Below are 24080 nucleotides of genomic sequence, written 5' to 3'. Positions count from 1 at the left end.
TCGCTGGATTTGTTGGTTGCACCCTTTATCTTTATTGGAACACGTTGGCCCTGTACTCTTCCCATTTCATGTTCGAATGTATCGTGCTGTTCTGACACCGATTTATCTGGAAGTATCTACTCCCAGCCAAATCATGTCTGATCTTCATAAAATCGACCTTTTCGCAAGTTTAGAACTTCGATTTTAAGCTCATCCTTGTCTTTTTCCATAACAATCTTTATTCTTACCGGATCGCCATCTGAAAAATCCCCCCAACCTCCCACTGATTAGTTGCCACACTTCATTACCTAAAATGAAATCTGGGACTGCCCCTCTCTTGTAAGCCTTCTATGTACCAGATTCTATACGTCTTTATGAATTGTGTTGTATAGCTTTGCTTTTCTTTTTTGTGCAATAAACTTGTGTTCTTTTGTTAAAAGAATGTTGGCAGCCACAGGTCGCTACGCTCAATGACTGACCACTATGGTAACCAAACTACAAAAATAACTCTTTATGATCTATCCTATCTGTTCACTCCAGGATCTGACTTGTCCAATATTGCCAATCTTCTAACCAGTTCTTTATGAAAATGGTTTTCTGTAGTGCAATGTAGTGGTGAGCATTGTCACACTGGTTGGTCATATTTGATTGTGATACATTTAGGATAATTCTGCCCCAGACACCCATTCCAGCATCACTTGGCTTCAAATTATAGCTAGTTGAGACATGGCCTGCTTTCAGATCTTCGTGTAGTTAAAACTTATGTTAAATATGGCTGTCTATGTTTGATAACATGGGGAAGGAATCACTGTTATCGTGGTTTCACAGTAGTTTTACATTGTTTCCAGAAATAACTTTCGAAGACTTTCATGTTAAAACCCTAGATAGCACAAACTTATGGAAAAATCCAGTGAGTCTCCTTAACATACTTTTGGTGTCCACCTTTTTAAAACTGTTAAACCAAATATGTCATCTTGGACATAGTCATGCCATTTGACAAAGATCACCAACTGCCTTTCTTTGTTGGCTTGAGGTGTTGTGTGGTCAACACTATAGAACAACAGCCAGCTTTTATTTTGGACAGTTTAATAAAGTAGAACATCTCAGGAGTGTTATCAAACAAAATGTGACTCTTTAATCTACACAAAGAGAGATTAGAATAAACAAGTGTTTGGTGGAAGGGATACATTTTAAACAATGTGTTCAAGGATAAAGAGCCTGAGCGGCTTGGGAAAAGAAATTTACAATGTGGAGCTAGGTAGCTGAAAACATGGCTTCTGATGCTGATTCGAGTAGTGGTCGCAATCGGAGAGGAGCAGAGATCTTGCAGGGTTGTAGGGGTGGAGGAAGTTGTTTTGCTGAGAGCTGAGGAAAGGCCATGGAGAGATTTGAAAACAAGGGTGAGAATTTTAAAAGTGAGGCATGACCAGAAGCTTTGATAAAGGAGGCTTTCTGTGAAAATCAGGTTGGGCTTTTAGCTGTTACAAACTGCAGCTGTAGTAATTGAATAAGTGCAGCATTACATCAAAAGTTGCTAGATGAACAACCCAGAGGTCATGAGTTCACATTCCCTATGGCAAGCTGAATAATTGAATTTAATAATGGAAACTAACCACCTCAACTCATTTTATGTATGGTTCCAGTCCTATAGATTAGACTAGATAAGATTACTTAGTGTGGAAACAGGCCCTTCGGCCCAAGTCCACACCGACCTTCCGAAGAGCAACCCACCCAGACCCATTCCCCTACATTTACCCCTTCACCTAACACTACGGGTAATTTAGCATGGCCAATTCACCTAACCTGCACATTTTTGGACTGTGGGAGGAAACCGGAGCACCCAGAGGAAACCCACGCAGACACAGGGAGAATGTGCAAACTCCACACAGACAGTTGCCTGAGGCAGGAATTGAACCACCTATATATGCGATTGATTCTGAAGTCACTATCAAATGGAGATACATCACGAGGAGAACCAGTGTTGGGATAATAAATTCAGTCTGAGCACATCTCCCGAGTAAATATTAGCAATGTCTGCGCTGAATTGCTAGGCCTCTGGGTTTACTGTGGAATGTCAGTATGTCTGACAAAGAACCGTCTTGGCTGTGTTCTATATAATCTGTACCTGTCCACATTGCAGTGCAGTGGCTCAAGAACAACACTTCCCCAAAGGCAAGAACTAAAAATAGATGGGACAGCTGCTGACTGGAAAAATCCCAATAGCTATCCTTTCAGAGTTTCCCAGAACAGGAGCTAGCAGAAGACTGTGACTGATGGGAGAGAGCAACAAAAGAAAAACCCTACCCTGTTCTCCCTTTCACATTTTCCACTTGTTTCTTTTCTTTCTCCCCAAATTCATTTTGTCTTGCAAATTCAATTCTGCCTTTCTACAGTTGAGTCTTTTGGGGTAAGAAGTAACCTTGTGTCTATGATACCTTTTTGTTACTATACAGGGCTATGTCAATCTGGGATACCAGTCTTCAGATCACCACAATTTGCAGTTTGTTTGGAGCCTGGCTTGGAGCAATTCCTATTCCGCTGGACTGGGACAGACCTTGGCAGGTATGCAGTTGTTCATGTGAAGCCAGACAAGTATGCTGTTTTGAAAAATCTACTATTCTATGTAACTTATTGCTCTTTTACAAATGTGCCATTATGGGAAGGGAACAAGTTTGAAAAGGACCAGAAATTAAAAAGCATCTGCAACTGAAATGAAAAAAAATCCATTAACTGCAAATATGTTTCCAATTCTAAAATAAAGGAAGCAACAGTCTGTAATATTGAAATTCCACATGCTGGGAGCCAAAATGATGTAAGGGCCTTTTGAGAATCACATTTGAAAGTGCAAGTATTTATCTACAGGGATGATGAATACTCCAACATGTTTAATAATGTACATGGTTAAATTACACTGGGCCAAATAAAGAATAAGGTGTAAATCTTTAGGCTGTTTAACACACAGATTTTCACATTTCATTTCCTCACTCCAAGAATTCCACAATCATCACATTTCTGTATTTGTTGAAACACATTCATAACCAGTTGATGTCATGTTAACTATTAAGTAACTGGATCAAACTTTGTACAACTCACAATCCATTTATAATTACAACAGCATATGCCTTTGGCATCATAAAATATCCAAGGTACTACTTCACAGCAATGTTGAATACATTTTAACACTAGCTACATAAAGAGAAATCTGAGAAAGTGATCAAAGATTTATTTAGAGATCCATTTTAATGAGAGCCTTAAAAGAGAAGAGGAAAGATTTAAGGAGGCAGTTCCCTCCTTAAGGCAGCTGAAAGCATGGGCACTAATGGTAGAATAATTTATATTTTATTTTGTTCGTGAAATGAGAGTGTCACCCACCTCTCCTTGCCCCTGAGAATATGATGATGAGCTAACTTCTCTAAACATTGCAGTTCATGTGGTGTGGCAGTAATCTCAGTGTTGCTAGGGAGGGTGTTCCAGGATTTTGAACCAAGGAGCAGCAATACTGTGGCTTTCAAGATGCTGTGTGACTTGGAGGGAAGCATATCTGGTAGTGATGTTAGTACGCATCTGCTGCCCTCCTTCTAGGTGGTAAGAGATTGTAGGTTTGGAAGTTGTTGTTGAAAGAGCTTTGACAAATTGCTGTCTTTGTGGTACACATTGCTTTGTCTTTCAGGTGGTGTAAATTGAGCGTGCTATTTTGTATTGGATAGTGTCTAAGTATCTTGAGTGTTGGAGCTGCACTAAATCAGGCAATTAGAACATATTCCATCAAATTCCTGGTTTGTGCCTTGTAGCTGGTAGACAGGCTTTAGGGAGTCAGGAGATGATGTACTACTTGTGGGATTCCTAGCTCCTGATCTGCCTGTATAGCCACATTATTTGTATAGGAGAAAGTGGACTGACCGGCTGTGCTTTTCCAGTACCACACTTTTTGACATAGTATTTACATGACAGGTCAGCTTCTGGTCATTAGCAAAATACCATTATCTTGGCGGTTGCCAATTAACAATGATAATGTCATTAAATGTTGAAGGATAATTGTTAGATTCTCTTGTTGGAGATGATCACTGCTCTGTTCTTGTGTGGTGTGAATGTTACATACCATTCAGTAGATGAAACTTCCATGTTGTTCTGGTCTTTGCTGTTTTGAATACGGGCTGCTTAAGTATCTGAGTTGCAAATTCTGCTAAATACTCATTATCGAACACTCCCTTCTGACCTTATGATAAAGGCAGCTGAAGCTGGAGCTGCAATGACTGACCTACAACCACAACCGTCTTCCCTCGTGTTAAGTATGGAAGGTTTTACCTTGATTTCTGTTGATAGTTTTGCTAGGGCTCCTTGATGCCACATTTAGACAAATGTGGTCTTGATGTCAATGGCCATATTCTTACCTCCTATCTGGAGTTCAGCTCATTTATCCATGTTTGAGCCAGAATTTGTAATAAGATCAGGAACTGCTTGACTGGTGGAACATGAGCCAATTGTCAGTGAGCAGGTTATTGCTGCATTTTCGCTATTTGATAGCACTGATGACACCTTCCTTCACTTTATTGCTGTTGGGGAATTGACTAATGAGGCAATAATTATGGGCCAGGTTGAATTTGCTTTTGCATACATGACATATCTCAGCAATTTTAAGGGCATGAGGGTGGTTCAGTGATTAGCACTGCTGCCTCACAGCACCAGGGATCTGTGTTCGATTCCACCCTCAGGCGACTGTTGTAGAGTTTGCACATTCTCCCGGTGTCTGCAGGAGTTTCCACTGAGTGCTCCAGTTTCCTCTCACAGTCCACGAATGTGCAAGTTAGGTGCCTTGGCCATGCTAAATTACCCATGGTGTTCAGGGATATGTAGGTTCAGTGTGTTAGCCATAGGAAATGCAGGGTTACAGCGATAGAGCAGGGAGAAGATCAGTGTGGACATATTGGGCTGAATGACCTGTTTCCCCAATGTAGGGATTCTATGAATTCTCCACATTGCCGGGTGGATGCTGGTGTTGTAGTTGAACTTGAACAGCTTGGCTAGGGTTGCAGTGAGTTCTGGAACAGAGGCTATCAATATAGCTATTCCAGAAAATTGGTTGAAGGAAGGATAGGACAGACAACTCATTGATCTGGGTTTTAGATATTTTAGGTGGAAGGCCCAAGAGAGAAGGGGAAGTGGTGTTTTTGATTAAGCAAAATATTGCTACTGTACTTAGAATATTTCTGAGGGATCGTCCAGTGCAATTATAGGAGTAGAAATTAGAAGTAAGAAAGGGATGATCACCTTGGTTTGGTTGTTCTATAGGGTCCTCAATATGTAGAGGGAAATTGAGGAGCAAGTATGTAGAGAGATCTCAGAGATATAAGAATAATAAGGTTGTAATAGTGGGGGATTTTAATTTTCCAAACATTGACTGGGACTGCCATAATGTTAAATGCTTGGATGTGAGGAATTTGTTAAATGTGTTCAAAAAAAATTTTCTTTGTTAATATGTAAATGTACCTACTAGAGAAGGAGCAGAACAAGTGACTGAAGTGTTGGTAGGAGAACATTTTGGGACTAGTGATCATAATTTTATTAGTTTTAAATAGTTATGGAAAAGTGTAAGCCTTCCATAAAAGTAAATGTTCTTAATTGGAGTAGAGCAAATTTTAATGGTATGAGACAAGAACTTTCAATAGTTGATTGGAATAGGCTATTCGCACTTAAAGGGACGATGGACAAATGGGAGGCTTTCAAAAGTGTGATAACGAGAGTTCAGAGGCATTATGTTTCTGTTAGATTGAAAGGAAGGCTTGGAAAGAGTAGATATAATAGATGATTCAAGATATTAAGATTCTAGCCAACAGTAAGAAAGAATTCATATTAGATAACTTGGATCAAATGAATCGCTTGTGTAAAAAGATATATCCTCTCTTTGCCCTCCTAATTTGAGAGTGCCTTGGCTGATATGATTAAAGCTAATCCAAAGAGTACATAAAGAGCAAGTAGAGAGAGAATGAGGGGCCCCTTTAAAGATCAACAAGGTTGTCTGTGTTGAACATCAGAAGATAGGAGTGATATTAAATACAGTCGTAGAGTCATACAGTACAGAAACAGACCCTTCGGTCCAACTGGTCCATGTCAAACATAAACACAAACTAAACTGGTCCCACCTGCCTGCTGCTGGTCCATATCCCTCCAAACCTTTCCTATTCGTGTATTAATCCAAATGTCTTTTAAACAATGTAATTGTACCCACATCCACCACTTCCTCAGGAAGTTCATTGCACACATGAACCACCCCCTGTGTAAAACAAAAAAAAATTCCTCTTGTTCTTTTTAAGTCTCTCTCCTCACACCTTAAAAATGTGCCCCCTAGACTTGAAATCCCTATGCTAGAGAAAGGACAACTATCATTTATTCTATCTATACCTCGTTATTTTATAAACTTCTATCAGGTCGCCTCTCAACTTTCTACACTCAAATGAAACAAATCTCAGCCTAACCAGTCCTTCTTTTTAACTCAAACCTTACAACGTCCTGATAAACCTCTTTTGAACCCTCTCCAGTCTAATAATATCCTTCCTATAACTGGGTGACCAGAACTGGACACCGTATTCCAGAAGAGGCCTCACCAATATCTTGTACAGGCTCAACATGACTTCCCAACTCAGATACTCAAAGGACCGAGCAATGAAGGCAAGCGAACCAAATGCCTTTTTAACTACCAACACTCTGTGACACAAACTTCAAAGAATTATGTACCTCCAACCCAAGTCCCTCTGTTTTACAACACTACCCAAGGCTCTAACATTAATTGTTGTGGTTAGATAAGCCTTGTTTGCTGTCCCAAAATGCAATACCTCACATTTATCCAGATTGAATTCCAACTGCCATTTTTCAGCCCATGGACCCATTTGATCAAGATCGCTTTATACTCTTAGAGACCCTTCTTCACTTTCAACAATGCCACCAATTTTGATGATGTCCGCGAACCTACTAATCATGCCTTTTGTGTTCTCAACCAAATCATTGAGATAAATGACAAACAAAAGAGGACCCAGAGCCAATCCCTATGAAACACTGCTGGTCACAGGCCTCCAGTTCAAAAAGCAACCCTCTACCATTACTGTGTCCTGCCTTAAGCCAATTATGTATCCAGTTAGCAAGCTCACCCTGAAATCCATGTGGCCTAACTTTACCTTGCAGAACCTTGTCAAAGGCTTTACTAAAATTATAACATTTAAAATACATTTGGATAATTACATGAATGGTAAGCTTTTGAAAGATGTGGGTCAAATGCAGGCAAGTGGGACTAATTTGGTTTGGGAACATGATCAGTGTAGACCAGTGGGACCGAAGGGTCAGTTTCCATGCTGCATGACTGGATGACTCTGACTCTACTATTGGCAAATGTTGTCAGGGCCCATAGCTTTTGAAGTATTGGGTCCTTTCATCCATTTCTTGATGCATTGTGAAGTGAACTGAATTGGCTGAAGACCGGCATCTGTGATGCTGGGGACCCGAAGAGGGTTCATGAACAATTCTATGTAAATACAAGCCAATTTTTAATTAAACAGCTTTGATACAGAGGATTAGAATACTCCATTCACTTAAGAACTCTTTTATTCGAGTGTTATCAGCCCATTGAGCCTCCCCCATCATTCTGTGGCTGATCAAACATTTCACTGTCTTTTATCCATTTTCCCCATACCCCTCTACCTCAGCGTAAATCAGAAATCTGTTCGTTGCTACCTTAAACATACTCAAAGACTGAACCTCCCAGCCCTCTGTGGGAGAGAATTTCAAAGCAGTAAGAACCCTCTGAGTTTTCTTTAAATTCCTCATCTCAGCCCCTAAGTTGCATCATTCGTTTTTTGCAAATTGTGCCCCCGGTTCTAGATTCCCCTTGTGGAAAACATCCTGCCTACATCTGCCCTGTCTATCCTTGGAAGAATTTTGCATGTTTCAACAAAATCATCTCTCATTCTTTTGAAACTCTAGAGAATACATGACCAGCTTGCCCGATCTCTCTTCAGAGGATAGTCCCAATCCCTCCAGGAACAGGTCTGTGAACCTTTGATGCATTCCTTCTATTGTAACAATATCCTTCCAGTGATGAGACCAAAACTCTGCATCAAGAGTTCCAAGTATTTTTTTTCCCTTGTTAAACCAGTCTTACGTTTGCAACAAGAACCTAACTGAGATGCCAGATACCAAGGATTAACAAGGATGGATAACGCAGGAAATGGAAAATTCAAATCGATTCAATGAAGGGGACTAAAGTGAAACTGGCACATTTTGGAGCTGTACAAAAGAAAAGTGTAGCATTTGTAGCTTTGACCACTTTGAATACAAAAGGGAAAACTTCAGATGTTTTTAGTTGCTTTCAAAAAGTAGCAAAGCGGAATTTTTTAATATTGTACAATTTTGCTTAGTGTGCATATCTGCCTTGATGGTTTTTGACAACTTGAATAAACTCCAGAAACTGTTACACCAACATAAAATTCTTTGCTGATGAGAATTCCTGGCCAGTATTCCTATGGAAATGAGTACTCCCAAGACACTCACTTTTATTTAAAAACAACTCTGCAAAACCTGCCACATTCTCACTCATACCATTATTCAACAATATGTAACAGTTGGAACACTTTGTGATTCATTAACTTAATCTTAAACTTTTTTTCTTTTCAGTTTCCATTGTTTGTAACCATTCTTTCACGTCTTTATTGACAAACCTTTTGGTTTTCTATTTATATTTCTAAGATGTTTTCATTCATTTTTCCTCTAATTCTTTTTCCTTGATTCGTCCCTCTTGGCCCAAGTGCGAGCTTGGATATCACCAAGTACCTCACCGACAAATAATTATTTTAAAACTGTAGTCACTTCACTCTCTTTTAATGTGGGGAAATGCAGCAGTGAAAATTTACCCAGAGAAAGATGGCAAAATCAGCTTTGCGAAAAGTTATGAAATCTTTATTATTGTTGATTTAAGCATAAATATTGGGAAATACATCAGAAATAACTTTTTTTTTGTTCATCAAATTGTTTATATCTGCCCGAGAGACCAGTTGGGGTCATGGTTCAACATCTCATCCAAAATACAGCATTAGCAGACCATGTGACAGTCTCAATACTATACTCTAATATTAATCTGAACTATCTGCTCCGGTCTATGAGAGAGAACACACAGGAAGGGCCTTTAGAGAATTATCTTTAATTGTTTATGGACATGGTATGTGGCACTCCATCACATAAATGTAATTGAGATTAGGAATTCACTGGGTATATATTTGTCTGAGGTGTTGCAGGCACGATTTCTAATTTGATTCAATTTTGACTGATTCTTTTCAACTCGTTAAATGCCACTTTCTTTCATAACTCTTTATCAAGGCTTTCAAACTGCGTGTCCTCGCGATATACCTCTTGTAATGAAAATATTATCAAAGACTATAAAGGCAACTACTCTGTCTAGTTCCCACACCACCAACAGATCTGTGCTTGCAGTGGGCAGATTACTGAACCAACATTGGTGGCCATCCCATGATCCACAATCCATTTGGATGAAGCTTGCTTAAACTTCTCCATAAATGAGAAATCAACCAACTAGTGCTCATACTATTATTCACGCAGTTTTCTAATTACACTCCCCTAATCTCCAAAACCTCATGAGTAACTGAATCTAGCTTCATATTCTTCTTGCTCTATTCCCCTAAAGTGTTTTTAAGTTATGCTTAAAAAATGAGTTAAAACATGTCTGTTCCATTTTGGGAGACTTGCAATGGCGCCAGCAATCACAAGCTCTTTGTTTTTGGCTTTTCTTTCTTTCCTCCGTCATTTCTGGAGCTTCAGTTATCAATGGGCTGCTACCTTTTCTGCACCTCCAAATGTTTGAGCATCCACCTGAACTCTTTCCTATTTGCTTCATGTGAATGACTCCGAGCCATCTCATCAGCTTTCTCTCTCATTGTGGCTTGGTGGCAATTGATTAGATGATTAGATTCCCTACAGTTGGGCCGAAGGGCCTGTTTCCCCACAAGTCCACACCAACCCTCCAAACAGTAACCCACCCAAACCCATTTCCCTCTGACAAATGCATCTGACACCACAGGCAATTTAGAACGGCCAATTCACCTGACCTGCACATCTTTGGACTGAGAGGAAACTCTCACAGACATGGGGAGAACGTGCAAACTCCACACAGTCACCCGAGTCTGGATCCGAACCTGGGACTCTGGTGCTGTGAGGCAGCAGTGCTAACCATTGAGCCACTGTGCTGCCCTGGCTTACCCTGGCAGTCATTATGTTCTGTGTGTATCTCAACTTGACTATTTTCCTTGCTTTATATATAATGTTCTTGCCACTTTTCTGCTGCCACCTGACCACTTGTGCTTTGTGTGTTTGTTTCTCTGTTATTTTCTCTTGCTCACCTTCCCATGTCCTTCTCTTGCAGCTCAGGTTTCAGCAGTTCTTTGTCATACTGCTAGATGGAGCTCTGTCTAGTCATACAGTGATTGAGAAAAGAGCAGTTACAACCTCATTCAGCAAAATTAAAAATCACACAACACCAGGTTATAGTCCAACAGGTTTAACTGGAAGCAGTAGCTTTCAGAGCGACGCTCCTTCATCGGGTGATTGTGAAAGGTTCCGAAAGGTCGTTCCGAAAGCTAGTGTGCTTCTAATTAAACCTGTTGGACTATAACCTGGTATTGTGTGACTTTTAACTTTGTACACCCCAGTCCAACACCGGCATCTCCAAATCATTCAGCAAACGTATGCTTTCCATCTGCGAACCATTGACACGCGTGCAGTGGGCGAGTAGAACTGCCTCGCTGTCCTTGCCGAATGAGGAGTGTAATGATGTTTCATTGTGAGAGATTTGTGGCTTTAATTCTACTTCATAGTAATCCTACTGACATTTTATTTAGTACAATTAAGTCCAAAGGTGACTATTGTTCAGGCTTCTTTTGCCATTTAGTGACTTCATTACATAAGTCCTCTTACATTAACTGTCAAAAAACTAGTCCTGAGCAGTAAATCATTGAAGATTTAATTGGTCAGACAGGATGTGTATGTCGCATCCAAATGATAGACGGTTGGCCTTTTCTGCCATATTTTATAGAAAATGGTTAGGCAAATGCAAGTGTTTCTTTTATAGAGTAGAGTAGAATCCCTACAGTGTGGAAACAGGCCATTTGGCCCAACAAGTCCACACTAACTCTCTGAAGAATATCCCAACCAGACCCCTATTATTTTAATTTCCCCTGACTAATGCACCTAAACTGCATATACAGAAGCACTATGGGCAATTTAGCATGGACAATTCACCTAACCTGTACATCTTTGGACTGTGGAAGGAAACTGGAGCACCTGGAGGAAACCCACATAGACACTGTTGCTGACAAGATGGTGTAAGAGAAGGGCTAATTCAGAAGTGTTTGCTCCTCAATAAATATAGCTTAACCACTTAAAGACATATTTGATTCCAAACAGGCTGTGTTGCAGATTTAATGCCACAGTTATTTATCGGTTATTCACTGATGTTGTGGTTATTATCCCATTGCTGCCTGTGGACGCTTGATGTCTGTAACTGGCTGCGATGTATCTTACATTACAACAGCAACTGTGCTTCAGGCCATGTAATACCAAGAGACCTTGTGGTGTTAAAATGCTATTTATATACTGGTATTTTTGTTAGTGTTTATCAAATAGTAATGCAATTGTTTTCTAGGCATGACAAGATTCTTTTTTGTAAAATGCAACTAAACTTGAAGGAGTTCAGAAAAGTTTTACAAGGATGTTGGAAGTTTTGAGCTATAGGGAGAGGCTGAATAGGCTGGGGCTATTTTCCCTGGAGGGTCGGAGGCTGAGGGGTGGCCTTATAGAGGTTGATTAAAAATCATGACAGGCATGGGTAGGATTAATAGTCAGTGTCTTTTCCCCATAGGAAGGGAGTCCAAAACTAGAGGGCATAGGTTTATGGTGAGAAGAGAAAGATTTAAAAGGGATCCAAGTGGCAACTCTTTCAGCCACAGGATGGTGGCATGCCTGGAATGAACTGCCAGAATAAGTGGTGAGGCTGGCACAATTACAAATTTTAAAAGGAATCTGGATGGATATATGAATAGGAAGGATTTAGAGGAATATGGGCCAAATGCTGGCAGATAGAACTAGATTAATGTATCTGCTTAGCATGGACGAGTTAGACCGATGGGTCTGTTTCTATACTGTACAACTCTGACTTTGAGTCAATGATGGACAATTTAATTTGCATAACGAGTTGATGTCTTTGCAAAAGAGCTGTAAGGATATATACAGTGGAGCACAAAATTTAGTGTTTCACTTTTTTCCCTGCTTACCCAGTTGTCTCCAATTTGATCCCCTACTTAAAAGCAATAACTGATGTTTGAGTATGCATGTATTGGCAGCCATCTGCCTTACACAGAGCTAATTAGTTTTCAGGTTGGTATCAGAAAGGTTGTTTGATTTTTAACAGAGTGCAGTCCCTTGTGTTTTTAAAGACTACATACAACTTACAGCAAGGATTAGCAGATGAGAATCAGAACAAGGAATTCAGTAAATCTTGACTGAAAATTAAACAGTTTAAGTAAGAAGCAGAAGTGATAGTGTATGAATGTACAAAACTAATTTCAAGATGGGCCCAGAATTCAGTTTGAAACCACAAGAAATGCCACAGAATATTGAAGTAACAAGTGCCTGGATGATATGTCCAGAAAGAAACTTTTACTTATTCCTAAACAATTAAACAATACACCCTCACCACCAAACATTTCAGTAAATAAAATTGTGTGGAAGAACAATAGAGTCTTCAAACTGATCATTTAAAGCACAGGTCATTTGCATTGAAAATATAGCTCAACTAAGAAAAACAGAAAATGCTGGCTATACTCAACAGGTCTGGCAGTATTTGTCAAACAAGAAATCAAGTTAATGTTTCAGCCTTTTCTTCTTCCTGTGGAGTGTGCACATTCTTCCCATGTCTGCATAGGTTTTCTCCAGATGATCTGGTTTCCTCCCAGGTGAAATCTTCACCTGACAAAGCAGCAGCGCTAAAAAAGATGGTGATTTTAAATAAACATGTTGGACTATGACCTGGTGTCGTCTGACTTCATCCAGCCCCGTCCAACTCCGGCATCTCCACGTCACAACTTTGGAGGAAGATGGGGTCAATACATTTCCACAGGTCGTAGTCATAGAGTCATAAGAAATGCTGACAACATCCATGCCTCCCAAGTGACCAGCACTGATCATCTCCAGCAATAAAGAGCCTAACCGTCTCCTCTTGACATTCATTTTCCAATGAGAAATCTTCCAGCTCTGGGGTCATCAGAAGCTAAATTGAAGAAATGATCAAAATGCCATGCCTGTCGAGAGTGAATGAGACCATGCATTCTACCGCTAGTGTCTCACCACAACTCCTAAAAGTGCCTCCTCCACCTTCAATGCCCCATGAATTAAAAATTGCTGTTCTTCTGAAGTATGTGTTGATATAATCTCTCCTCATATAGAATTCACTAAAAGCCATTGGAGGAGTGCAGAAGTATTTTAAAAGGCCAATATTCCATTGGCCTTAACTAAAGGGTTGCAGGAACACAAAGGCATGGCAATTGAGATTTCATGTCATCTAAGTTCAGTTCCAGATTCAGCTCCTAGGTAACTTATATTGGCCTTTTGAGAGGTGCAACAACTATATTTTGAGTAAAAATGGTTAAATTTGAGTATCGGTAGCAGATTCTGTTTTGTATTCCCAGGGATGATCGAATTAAGGTGTTTCAGGTAATAAAGGGAATTAATAAGTTGGTCGAGAGAAGCTGTTTCTTCTGGCATTGGGAGTCCAGATAAAGGCAGAACTCTGAGATCTAATCTATACAAGGATGATGTCAGGAAACCATCCTCCAAAGAAAAGTTAGTAAGAATTTAGAACATTTTCTTTTTGAATTCCCTCACCCCCATCCCAAAAACACAAAGATGCTGAAGCTAGGCTAACTGAAAATTTCAAAACTGAAATAAATTGTATTTTTGTTAACTAAGGACCATAGAACTAATGTAGGTACATGGAAATTAGCACAGTCTGGTTCAGTGTCAGAGTAGGGTGAGCCAACAAATGGACTTGCTGTTGTTTCAATCTAAGGAGTATGTTTCAATCTCATGTCCAGTGCTGAACCCAGTTCTCGGAAATTCCTGAGAGTGCTCTAGATAAAGGGAATCGATCTGCATTTCAGCATTTTTTTTTGTGAATTCCAAATACTCTATCTAATGCATTGCTACGTCAAAGTTGTGCAATTGATGAATAATTTGCAGTTTGATTATCTGAGTATTCTCGGTGAGCTTTTGAAATTTCATGCTTGAGCTTCATTGTTATTCAAGGCTACTCCCTACTTCTGGTCAAGCCTGTCTTGGCTTCTCGTGTCTGTTTCACTGAGAGTTACTTCATAGGGGCAGAGATCCTGAGGCTTTAATGGTGGCCAGCCTTGCACTCCGCTTACACAGAAGGTAATACAAGTAGAACAACAAGAGACTATACAGTCATAAGTTTAGGAGCAGAAGTGGATCATTTGGGCAATTGACTCTGCACTGCCATGCACTGAAACCATGACTGATTTGATCATCCTCAGCTCTACTTCTTGCCTTTTCTCTATAACTCTTGGTTCCTTTGTTCATTAAATCTTTATCCGTGTTGACGACACTTAATGACCTATCTTCTGCAGAAAAAAATTCCACAGATGTACACCCTTCTGAGAGAAGAAATTCCTCCTTGTCACTGTCTTAAGTGGGCCACCACATGCTTTGCAATTTTGTTCTCTGGTCCTATACCCTTCCACAAGGAGAAGCAATTTCTAAGCATCTACCCTGTCAAACCTTGTAAGAATCTTGTATGTTTCAATAAGGTCACCTCTCGCTCTGAACTCCAATGCATACAGTTCCAGTCTACTCCAAAAAAAAGTCCTTCTGTAACTGGAATTAACATAATTCACCTTCTCCAAATTGTCTCCTATATCAGTTTATCTCTCCTTAGGTAAGAGGTCCAAAACTATTCAGTGTTCTAGGTGTTGTCTAACTAGTGCCTTGTATAATTTCAGCAAGACTTAGCTATTTTTATCACCCATTCACTTTGAAATAGGGGCCACCATTCCATTTACCTTCCAGTATATGCTTAAATGCTAGCTTTTTGCGATTTATGCACAAGGACCCCTGCATCTCTGCGGCTTTCCTTTATCCTTCCTCCCAAAGGGCATAGTTTCATATATTTTTACATTATATTCCATCTGCCAGTTTTATCCTTGCATTTAATCTGCCTATATTGCTTTTGTATATGCTCTGTCATTCTCACCACTTGCCTTCCCACCTATTTTTCTGTTATCTAAAAACATGATGATAATACATTCACTTCTTTTATCTAAATCACTAGTATATATGGTAAATAACTATTGCTGTGGCATTCCACTATTTGCAAGTTGCATCCTGAAAATGGCTCCCTTTATTCCAATTCTCTGCTTTCAATTAGTTAACCAATCGTCCATACCCCAATACTACCTCCAGCACCATGGGTTCTTATCTTGTAGGTTTATGTTCTTTGATTTAACATAAATGTTTGAGCGCCTTTCCATTTCTTCAGTTGTTGGCAGTTTTAAGGGAGGAGGCTGCGGGGGACTATCAGTAAGGCATATGGTTTTGATTGACAGCAGGGTTAAGTCACCAGTGGGGCAAATTTTTCCTTCTAGAACTGCTCAGGTTGGTGGCACAAGTGACCGATGCGGTTGTTAACATGCTAGCTGAGTGTCAGTCCAGCAGTGGGGGAAGGGAACTTTATATTTTTAATTTTAGAGTTGGGGAGATCCAATCCTTTCTGTAGCTGCCTGGTCAGCAGGATGGGTTTACACTGTGTCTTGCATCATGTTCACTCCCAGGCACCTCTGGGGCAAGTTACTTCAAAAATAATCTTGTCTTTGAATTGCTGCTTCAGGCTGCTAGCTATGCCAGCATGTCACATTTTCTTTTAAGTTAGTTAAGGCTTTCCTGAAACAATCTTGATTGTTCTGAATTCAGTTCTTCCTTCTGAGTGGAATAAATTCCAGCCCTATTTTTATTACCAGCACCCTACCAACCCTCACTGTAATTCTGATTCCAGTATTTAATTTTTAAAAAATTTTTCAGACAGATGTTTGTAATCTTTAATAAAAATGAGGATTTGTCAGAAGTCCCACTTTGCCCTTTTTAGATCACTCTTTCTGTCTGAGTGTGTTTTACTGTTTGGTCACTTAGTGTTATAGCCATCCATTGCTTCTGGCCATGACAAAAGTTGATTGTTAAGATAGGCTAAGATACGTTTTCATTTGTGGGACGAGATTCTCTGTCTGATCTTTATATATTTTGGCTTTTAACCAAAGTACAGTTGACTGGTTCTGTTAATGGCATCTTCTTCGGTTGGAACTTTTGTCACAAAATTCTTTGGGTTAGACCCTAAATGAAACATCTTCCAATTACATTTTTGAAGGAATGAACAAGCATTTATATGGTGCATCCCAAAGTTAAATGTAGCAAATTAAGTTGTTAGAAATACAATCACTGCTGTATTTGAGGCCACTGCAGCAGCATGCTTTCCTGTAGAGCAATGAGATCAATACTAGAAAGTAGTTTATTCAGGGATAAATGTTGGCTATAATAATTTTTCAAATGGTACTCTCTTGCTCCTCTTCCTCAAAAGGGCCATTATAATATGTTTGAGCCAGATTAGAAGGCAGAGAGTCCTTTTGCTTAAAGTCACAACTCTAGGGTAGAGGTGCTGATATTGTGGCACGTATCAATATTAGTGTGTAATATATGCTTTAGTTTCTGGAAGGAAACTTGAATTTTCCCTAACTAACTTTCCAGTACAGTGAAGAGAACTAACACTAAAGCCAAGGCTGACAATACAAAGCTATTGAATAACTTAAGTTTCTTAATAATGCTAATACTTAATGGTTAGTGTAGTTTGTTTTTGGACTACTGGAGCTTTCTGGTCATTTTCTATATTGTTCTATTTCAACTGATATTGAGATTTCCACCGTCCTCATAAGGTGAACCCCACCCTCTAGTGCACTGTGAACCAGAATAGTGTTCTCTACTAGACAGTTCTAAATTAATGACTCCACCTTAAACTTGTTCCACTTGTGTACTTGAAGGTTCAGTCAATCAAGCTGTCTTTTGGATCAGCATGTTCTCTGCCAATGCATGATCAGCTATTTCCTCCTTCCTGGGCTTGGTAAACACTGCTATTGCCTCATTTAACGATGACATTTTTATAAGGAATCGACCAGCAGTTTATAAACCATAATTGAACCATATGACAGAGCATGCTTCTTGACTGTAATACACAGTACTGCACTTATGTGCCAAACCAAAAGCACTCTTCTAGTTTCCTTGCAAGACCAGATGGGGAAAAAGAACATCTGAGACTACAATAGCACTTCCATTTTTTTTATATACTGCAGTGCCTGACCCCATCTTTTTGACCAAGCTAACAGGAAATTTGAAGATTAAGTAACTTGACTGTCAACGTCTGCAATTTTAGTTTAACACTTTTAGATTCCCTACAGGCCTTTCGACCCAGCAAGTCCACCCTGAGGAGTAACCCACGCAGACCCATTCCCCTAATGCACCTAACACTATGGGCAATTTAGCATGGCCAATTCACCTGATCTGCACATCTTTGGACCGTGGGAGGAAGCTGGAGCACTAGGAGGAAACCCACGCAGACACTGGGAGAATGTGCAAACTCCACACATATGGGAATCAAACCTGGGTCCTTGGTGTTGTGAGGCAGAAGTGCTAACCACTGAACCACCGTGCTGCCCTAAGGCCATACTCCTTTTTCTTCCCCCACTCTAAAATGTTAATGTGGCTTGTTTCAGAGTTGCTATGAAAACTGAGGGGAGCTGAGAAACACTGTCACTGTCTGGAATTGAGTGCTGAATGCTTTCAAACAGGGGTGTGAAAATGTACATTGTGATATTAATATAGAACGGGGTGGGGGAAGGATAGTAGGATGTCAGGTCTTGGAAAGAAAACTGTTCTCGTTTATTTATTAGTAATTTTGCTGAACAATATTTTTTACAAAAATGAAGAAGTCTTGCTTCTGGGGCTGCAAGCCTCTAGCAGGAAGTATAAATCTGACCAATTTGTGTATTTAGTATTGCTTAAGTGTACACATCATACCAGAGAGGAACTGAACAGTTATCCCCTTTTGTAGATTTTTGACAATTGGATTGCAGTCTTTAAAAACGTTGCAGAAGTAAATGTGCATGAGACAATGGATATAGGTGAAAAGTTCCCATAAACTGATCGATGTTAAAAGCACTTTGTTCATTTGCTCCTAGCCTTATCTTGTCTTGCATTAGCAATGCATTAGATTGATTTCTTTAAAGAAAAACAAACAGACCATACAACCTAAGAGATATGAGCAGGATTAAACCATACAGCTCCCTGAGTGTGCTCTACCATTCACAAGATCATTGATCATTGGTTTTAATTCCTCTTCCCCACCTCCTCCCTTGACTCCCTGAGAAGGTAAGACTCTGTCTTACTGAAACTTTAAATGTATATGACAGTAGAAACTCGTTCACCAACCTTTTGAATGAAAAAGAATGCCCATCTCCGTCTTCCAAGCGCCTGAGACTATGCATCTGTGTTCTAGATATCACAGAGGCTTCAGTCTCTCCGAATCTATTCTGTCAGGTTCGTTTTAAAAACCTTTTGTTTCAGTGAGATCACCTCTTACTCTTTTAAACTCCAGAGAATAAAGATCCATTTTGGACAGACTCTCCTCATTGGACAATGTTCTCACTCCAGTTCATAAGAATCGATTTTTTAACACAAGGAGCAAACTTCCTAACGAGAAACCAGCTCATAAAGTATTTCAGTTGAAAATTTAGTGTTAAACTTTGCTACTTGATTAATGTCCTGCCAATAGTTTTATTTGCAAGCTGCTTGCAGAATATCTAAATCCATCAAAATAGCTCAAGATGCTGGTTTCTAAATTTCTGGCAAGTTTGGGAATTTAATAGTTATTTAGGTGCATATTAGAAGTATGGTAGATCCAGTGAAGGATACTGTTATACTAGCAAGATTGTTTTAAAGAAAAGCAGATGCTAATTTTATCTTGGCACTAGTTTTCAGTTAAACTGATTACATGACACTTTCACATTTCCTCATAGCGTGTAAGTAAATCAAACATGAATTCTTAATAAATAAGCTACATGTATGTTTAGATAAACTGTGCTTTTAAAATTGCTTAAGTAAATATTTGCAACTTTCATTTTTCAGATCAGTGTAGGTGTTCTTGAATGCTGTGGTTGTCTTTACGTCCTTTCTTCTGCTGAACATATTTGGACACCTGAAACTTAAAACATGTTACAGGCCCTGAGACCCTAAACCATTGTTGTCTGCATTTGTGTCTGTGTGATCAATTCTTCAGATGAGAAAATATCAAACTTTATTTGATCCAGTTCACATTCCAAAGACAAATCTGACACTTTACTTTCCACCAGCCAATAAAATCCAGCAAATTGAAACTACACCCTGTATAGTTCATCACATACTGTACACAATAATTGTGCAGTAAATTCACTTGTGTTCTGCAGACTGCAATGAGAAGCAAACTTGCTACCCCATTTCTCTTTCATGGCCCACGTACCTATGATTGTTGAAAAACTCTTCATGATTGGGTATCTCAAATATTATGAGAGATATTTCCAGTCATAAATTTTCCTGCTGAGCTATCTGACGAGATAAAAATATCAAAGATCAATATGCAAGAAACGATAATGACTTAAGTGGCCAGCTAATTAACTAGTGGGATATCATGTAAATTTTATGTCAGGATGTGTTGATAACATAATAGGAGGAGTAGCCCATTCAGCTGCTTAAGCCTGCTCTACCTTGGCTTATCATCTACCTCAATGCCATGTTCCTACACTATTCCTTATCCATTAATATTGTTAGAAACGAGAAATTATCAGTCACTGTGTTGAACTTATTTAATGACCTGAGCTTCCAAAGCTTCTGTCATAGACAATGTCAAAGATTCACCACCCTCCTGGGTGAAGGTGATTCCTCATTTCAGTCAATGTCATTACCTTTATTCTGAGATTGTGCCCTTGCTTTGAAACATCACAGCAAGAGCTACAGTACATTGGTGGACAAAGGAAGGAGGAAGATTAGGGTATGATTTAATTGTTTTTCAAAAAAAAGAGTTGACAAAATAAAATTATGAGCTAGATAGATCAAGGAGTCAGATATGCCTCAGGGCAGTTTAAGGATGCATAAACTATTTTAGCCATGTTTTTCATAAGGTCTTTTCATATGCTGCAATCCTAGCCAAGTTGTTCCAGTGCAGCTACAACACTGGCATCTACCCAGACTTGTGTAAAATTTCCCATAAACCAGGATAACTGAACCCAGCCAATTACTATCCCATTAGTTTCCTCTTGGTTATCTGTGAAGTGGTGGAAGGTACCATTAGCACTGCTCTCAAGCAGCACTTACTTAGCAATAAATTGCTCACTGCTCAGTTTGGGTTATGCCGGAGCCACTCAGCTCCTGACCTCATTGCAGCCTTTGTCCAAACATGAAAGAATGCTGAATTCATGAGGTGAGATAAGAGTGGCTGCCTTTGACATCAAAGCTGCAGTTGACACGTGTATCAAGCAGTTCTAGCAAAACTGGGTTCAGTGGGAATATGGAAAAAAATAGTCAGTCATATCTAGGACACAAGCAAATGGTTGAGGTTATTGGAGATCAGTCATATTAGCACAATATGGGTGGCACGGTGGCTCAGCGGTTAGCACTGCTGCTTCACAGTGCCAGGGACCTGGGTTCAATTCCTGCCTCAGGCGGCTGTCTGTGTGGAGTTTGCACATTTTCCCCATGTCTTCATGGGTTTCCTCTGGGTGCTCTGCTTTCTTCCCACAATCCAAAGGTTAGGTGAATTAGCCATGCTAAATTGCCCATAGTGTTAGATGCATTAGTCATGGGTAAATATAGGGTAGGGGAATGGATGTAAGTTTACCCACTGAGCTGGAAGGTTCATTTTCAGATGTTTCATCACCATACCAGGTAACATCTTCAGTCATCCTTCAGACGAAGCACTGCTGATGATTCCTGCTTTCTATTTATATGGTTGGTGATGTCATTTTCTGTTCTTTTTCTCAGGAAGTGGTAAATGGGATCCAAATCAATGTGTTTGTTGATAGAGTTCCGGTTGGAATGCCATGCTTCTAGGAATTCTTGTGCGTGTGTCTGTTTGGCTTGTCCTAGGATGGATGTGTTGTCCCAGTCGAAGTGGTGTCCTTCCTTATCTGTATGTAAGGGTATTAGTGAGAGAGGGTCATGTCCCTCTGAGGGTCGGTGTGGACTTTTAGGCCAAAGGTCCTGTTTCCACACTTGGGGAATCTAATCTAACGTCTGCTCCAGGCCATCTCTGCATGAGTTCCTCAGGATCCATTTTTAGTGGTTTCTTCCATGACTTTCTAGCCATCCTAAGGTCAGAAATTGGGATGGGGAAGTTTGCTGATGACTACACAATATTCAGCATAATTTGTGGCCTAGATACTTAAGCAATTAATGTCTAAGTACAGCAAGAACTGGATTATATTCAGGACTTGGGCTAACAAGTGGCAAGTAATATTTTCAACACTCAGTACCAGGGAATGACCATCTCCAACAGAGAATTGAACTATTGCCTCTTGTCATTCAATGGCACCACCATCACTGAATTCCCCCACTGTCAAAATCCTGGAGTGACCATTAACTAGAAACTGAACTAAACTAATCGTATAAGGGCTTATGCCCAAAATGTCGATTCTCCTGCTCCTCGGCTGCTGCCTGGCCTTCCAGCACCACATTTTTTCAACTCTGGTCTCTAGCATCTGCAGTCCTCACTTTCTCCTAATTGTATAAGTACTGTATCTACAAGAGAAGATCAAAGGCTTGTAATCTTTCAGCAAGTAACATACCTCCTGACACCAGACACAGGTGAGGAGTGTGCAGAGTTACTCCCCACCTCCCTGGATTAGTGCAGTTTCATCACTCAAAAACACTTGACACCGTCTAGGGCAAACCAGCTCACTTGATTGAGACCACATCTACAAAGATTTACTCAGTCCAATGCTAACCCTCAATTGTTGTAGTATGTGCCATCTGCAAGTTGCACTGCAGAAATTCAACCAAGGGCCTTTTCATGGCATCTTGCAAGCCCATAAGGACTAATATTTAGGAAGACATGGACAGCAGACAGCTGGGAACACCATGATATGCAAGTTCCCCTCCAAGCCACTCACCATCCTGACTTGGAAATATTGTCACCTTGCTACAGTTTTGCTCATTCAAAATCTTGGAACTCCCTCGCTAATGGCTTTGGGGCTGTACCTACACGAAATGAACTGCAGTGGTTCAAGAGGCAGTTTACTAACACCTCCAGGACAATTACTGCTGTCCCAGGTAGCAATGCATATTTCCTTAGTGACTTCAGGAAAAAAAAGTGTAAATATTAGATGTAATGATGGATTCTATAATATCAAAAGTAAATGTTGAAAATTCATTCACTTCTTATTGATCTTTAGCATTAACTGTATATCACTTTATTTGGCTTTTGACAAAGTTTAGAAAGCAACATAATCTAGATCCTTTTAAAATGTGTGAATAATTTAGATATGAGGAAATGATTAAATATTGGCAACAGGCTGGGTAATGTATAACAAGCTGGCAAATCGACACAAAAATATACTCACTCTTTTTATCTTTCTCTCTTCTCTAACTACCTCAAAAAGAATGGATAGACAAACATTTGTCATAAAAATTTAGATTAAAAGATAAATCGTGGGATTAAATCAATACTCAAAATGCCAGTTACTTGTCAAAAGGCCATCCAAAGTTTGAGTGCACACAGGGTATGTAGATTCCTGAAGGAAAAAGGAAGCAAGTTATTTTCATCATGTCCTATTTTGAATCATGAGGGGCAGGTTTTGCGAATACAGTATTTGATTTGTTTACAGAATTTTTGTTTTAAAGCAACATTTGGACAAGATGAAACACAAACAGGGTGATTTATTTTTTATTTTTAAAGTAAATAAACATAATTTTTATTTGTAGAACAACAAATATAGATGCAGTGTACACTTTCCTAAAATGTGCCTCAGACAATTCCCCTGGCATATCTCTTAAATCAGTATGGGTTTTTCCCATTTCCTAAACTAGCTGTTTTTATAACTAATTTAAGCAGCTTTTATGCAGTGACTGTGCACCTACCAGGAAACTGGCTTGAGACTATATAAATTGATTTCATGTGGGATCCTCCTGGTTCAGTGACAGCTAGATTCATCTGTCCAGTGCTTTTTTCCAATGAGCTGATTTTTCTCATGTGCAGGTGCTGACTATTAGATAGATTTGGTCTGTTAAAAGCAGTCTTCCTGTACATTACCTAAGTTAATGTACTTGCGCTGCCCTGAAGTTTCTCAACCATGAATTGTATCGCAGGCTAGACATGGCTGATCTTGACATCCACATTTTCCAGCGGAGTCACAAGACATGATCAGGAATAGAAACATCTCTTACTCACTCTGAGCTTGGGACTCAGACCAATTATAGCAGCTCTGGCTTAGGACTACACAAGTGCCTTTTACCACTAGGCTAGCAAGCCAGCTGGATATAGAAATTAGGCATAACTGTCACAGAATTGGTCACAATAGCAGTAGGAGGACCAACTTTTTCTTCTACACTGACTGGCTAGGATCTGGAATACATTACCTTCATGTGTAGTTGGCATAAATTCAATTGTGGCTCGTAAAAATGCATTTGGTAAACAGCTGGCCTGTAAAATGTGCTCTGGATAAAGGTTAGGTTGGAGTGGGACTTACACAGTTGTTCTTGCAAAAGCACAGGTGTAATGGACTGAATCTGCTCCACATCCTGTAACTATTCAATGCTTTTGAAATTTCAAATCGTCCTATTGAATTTTAGATGCCGAAGTATGCAAATTTAACCCTTTGAGCACAGCTGCTAACTTATCTCGGTTGTTTGAAGTCACAAGGGGTGAGGAACGAATTTGTTGGGCCTCGAAATTTTATGACTGAATGTAG

General features: G+C 39.7%; 1 protein-coding gene across 2 annotated transcripts in view; it reads left to right on the top strand.

The window, feature by feature from the left end:
- The window catches only part of pigf (phosphatidylinositol glycan anchor biosynthesis, class F), a 69528-nt gene that overhangs the window by 42653 nt on the left and 2795 nt on the right, over positions 1-24080 (top strand). The window contains exon 4 of one of the 2 annotated variants that reach the window (XM_060831389.1): positions 2433-2541. The exons of the other annotated variant lie outside the window; for it this stretch is intronic. Coding sequence (XP_060687372.1) covers positions 2433-2541 — 109 coding nt within the window. The remainder of the gene's footprint in view (positions 1-2432; positions 2542-24080) is intronic. 2 annotated transcript variants of the gene reach the window in all.

This window comes from Hemiscyllium ocellatum, chromosome 10 (assembly GCF_020745735.1).
Source record: "Hemiscyllium ocellatum isolate sHemOce1 chromosome 10, sHemOce1.pat.X.cur, whole genome shotgun sequence".
In the NCBI taxonomy this organism is placed as follows: Eukaryota; Metazoa; Chordata; class Chondrichthyes; order Orectolobiformes; family Hemiscylliidae; genus Hemiscyllium; species Hemiscyllium ocellatum.
The sequence above is the reverse complement of the archived record's forward strand: the minus strand, read 5'-3'. Positions and strand labels throughout refer to the sequence as shown.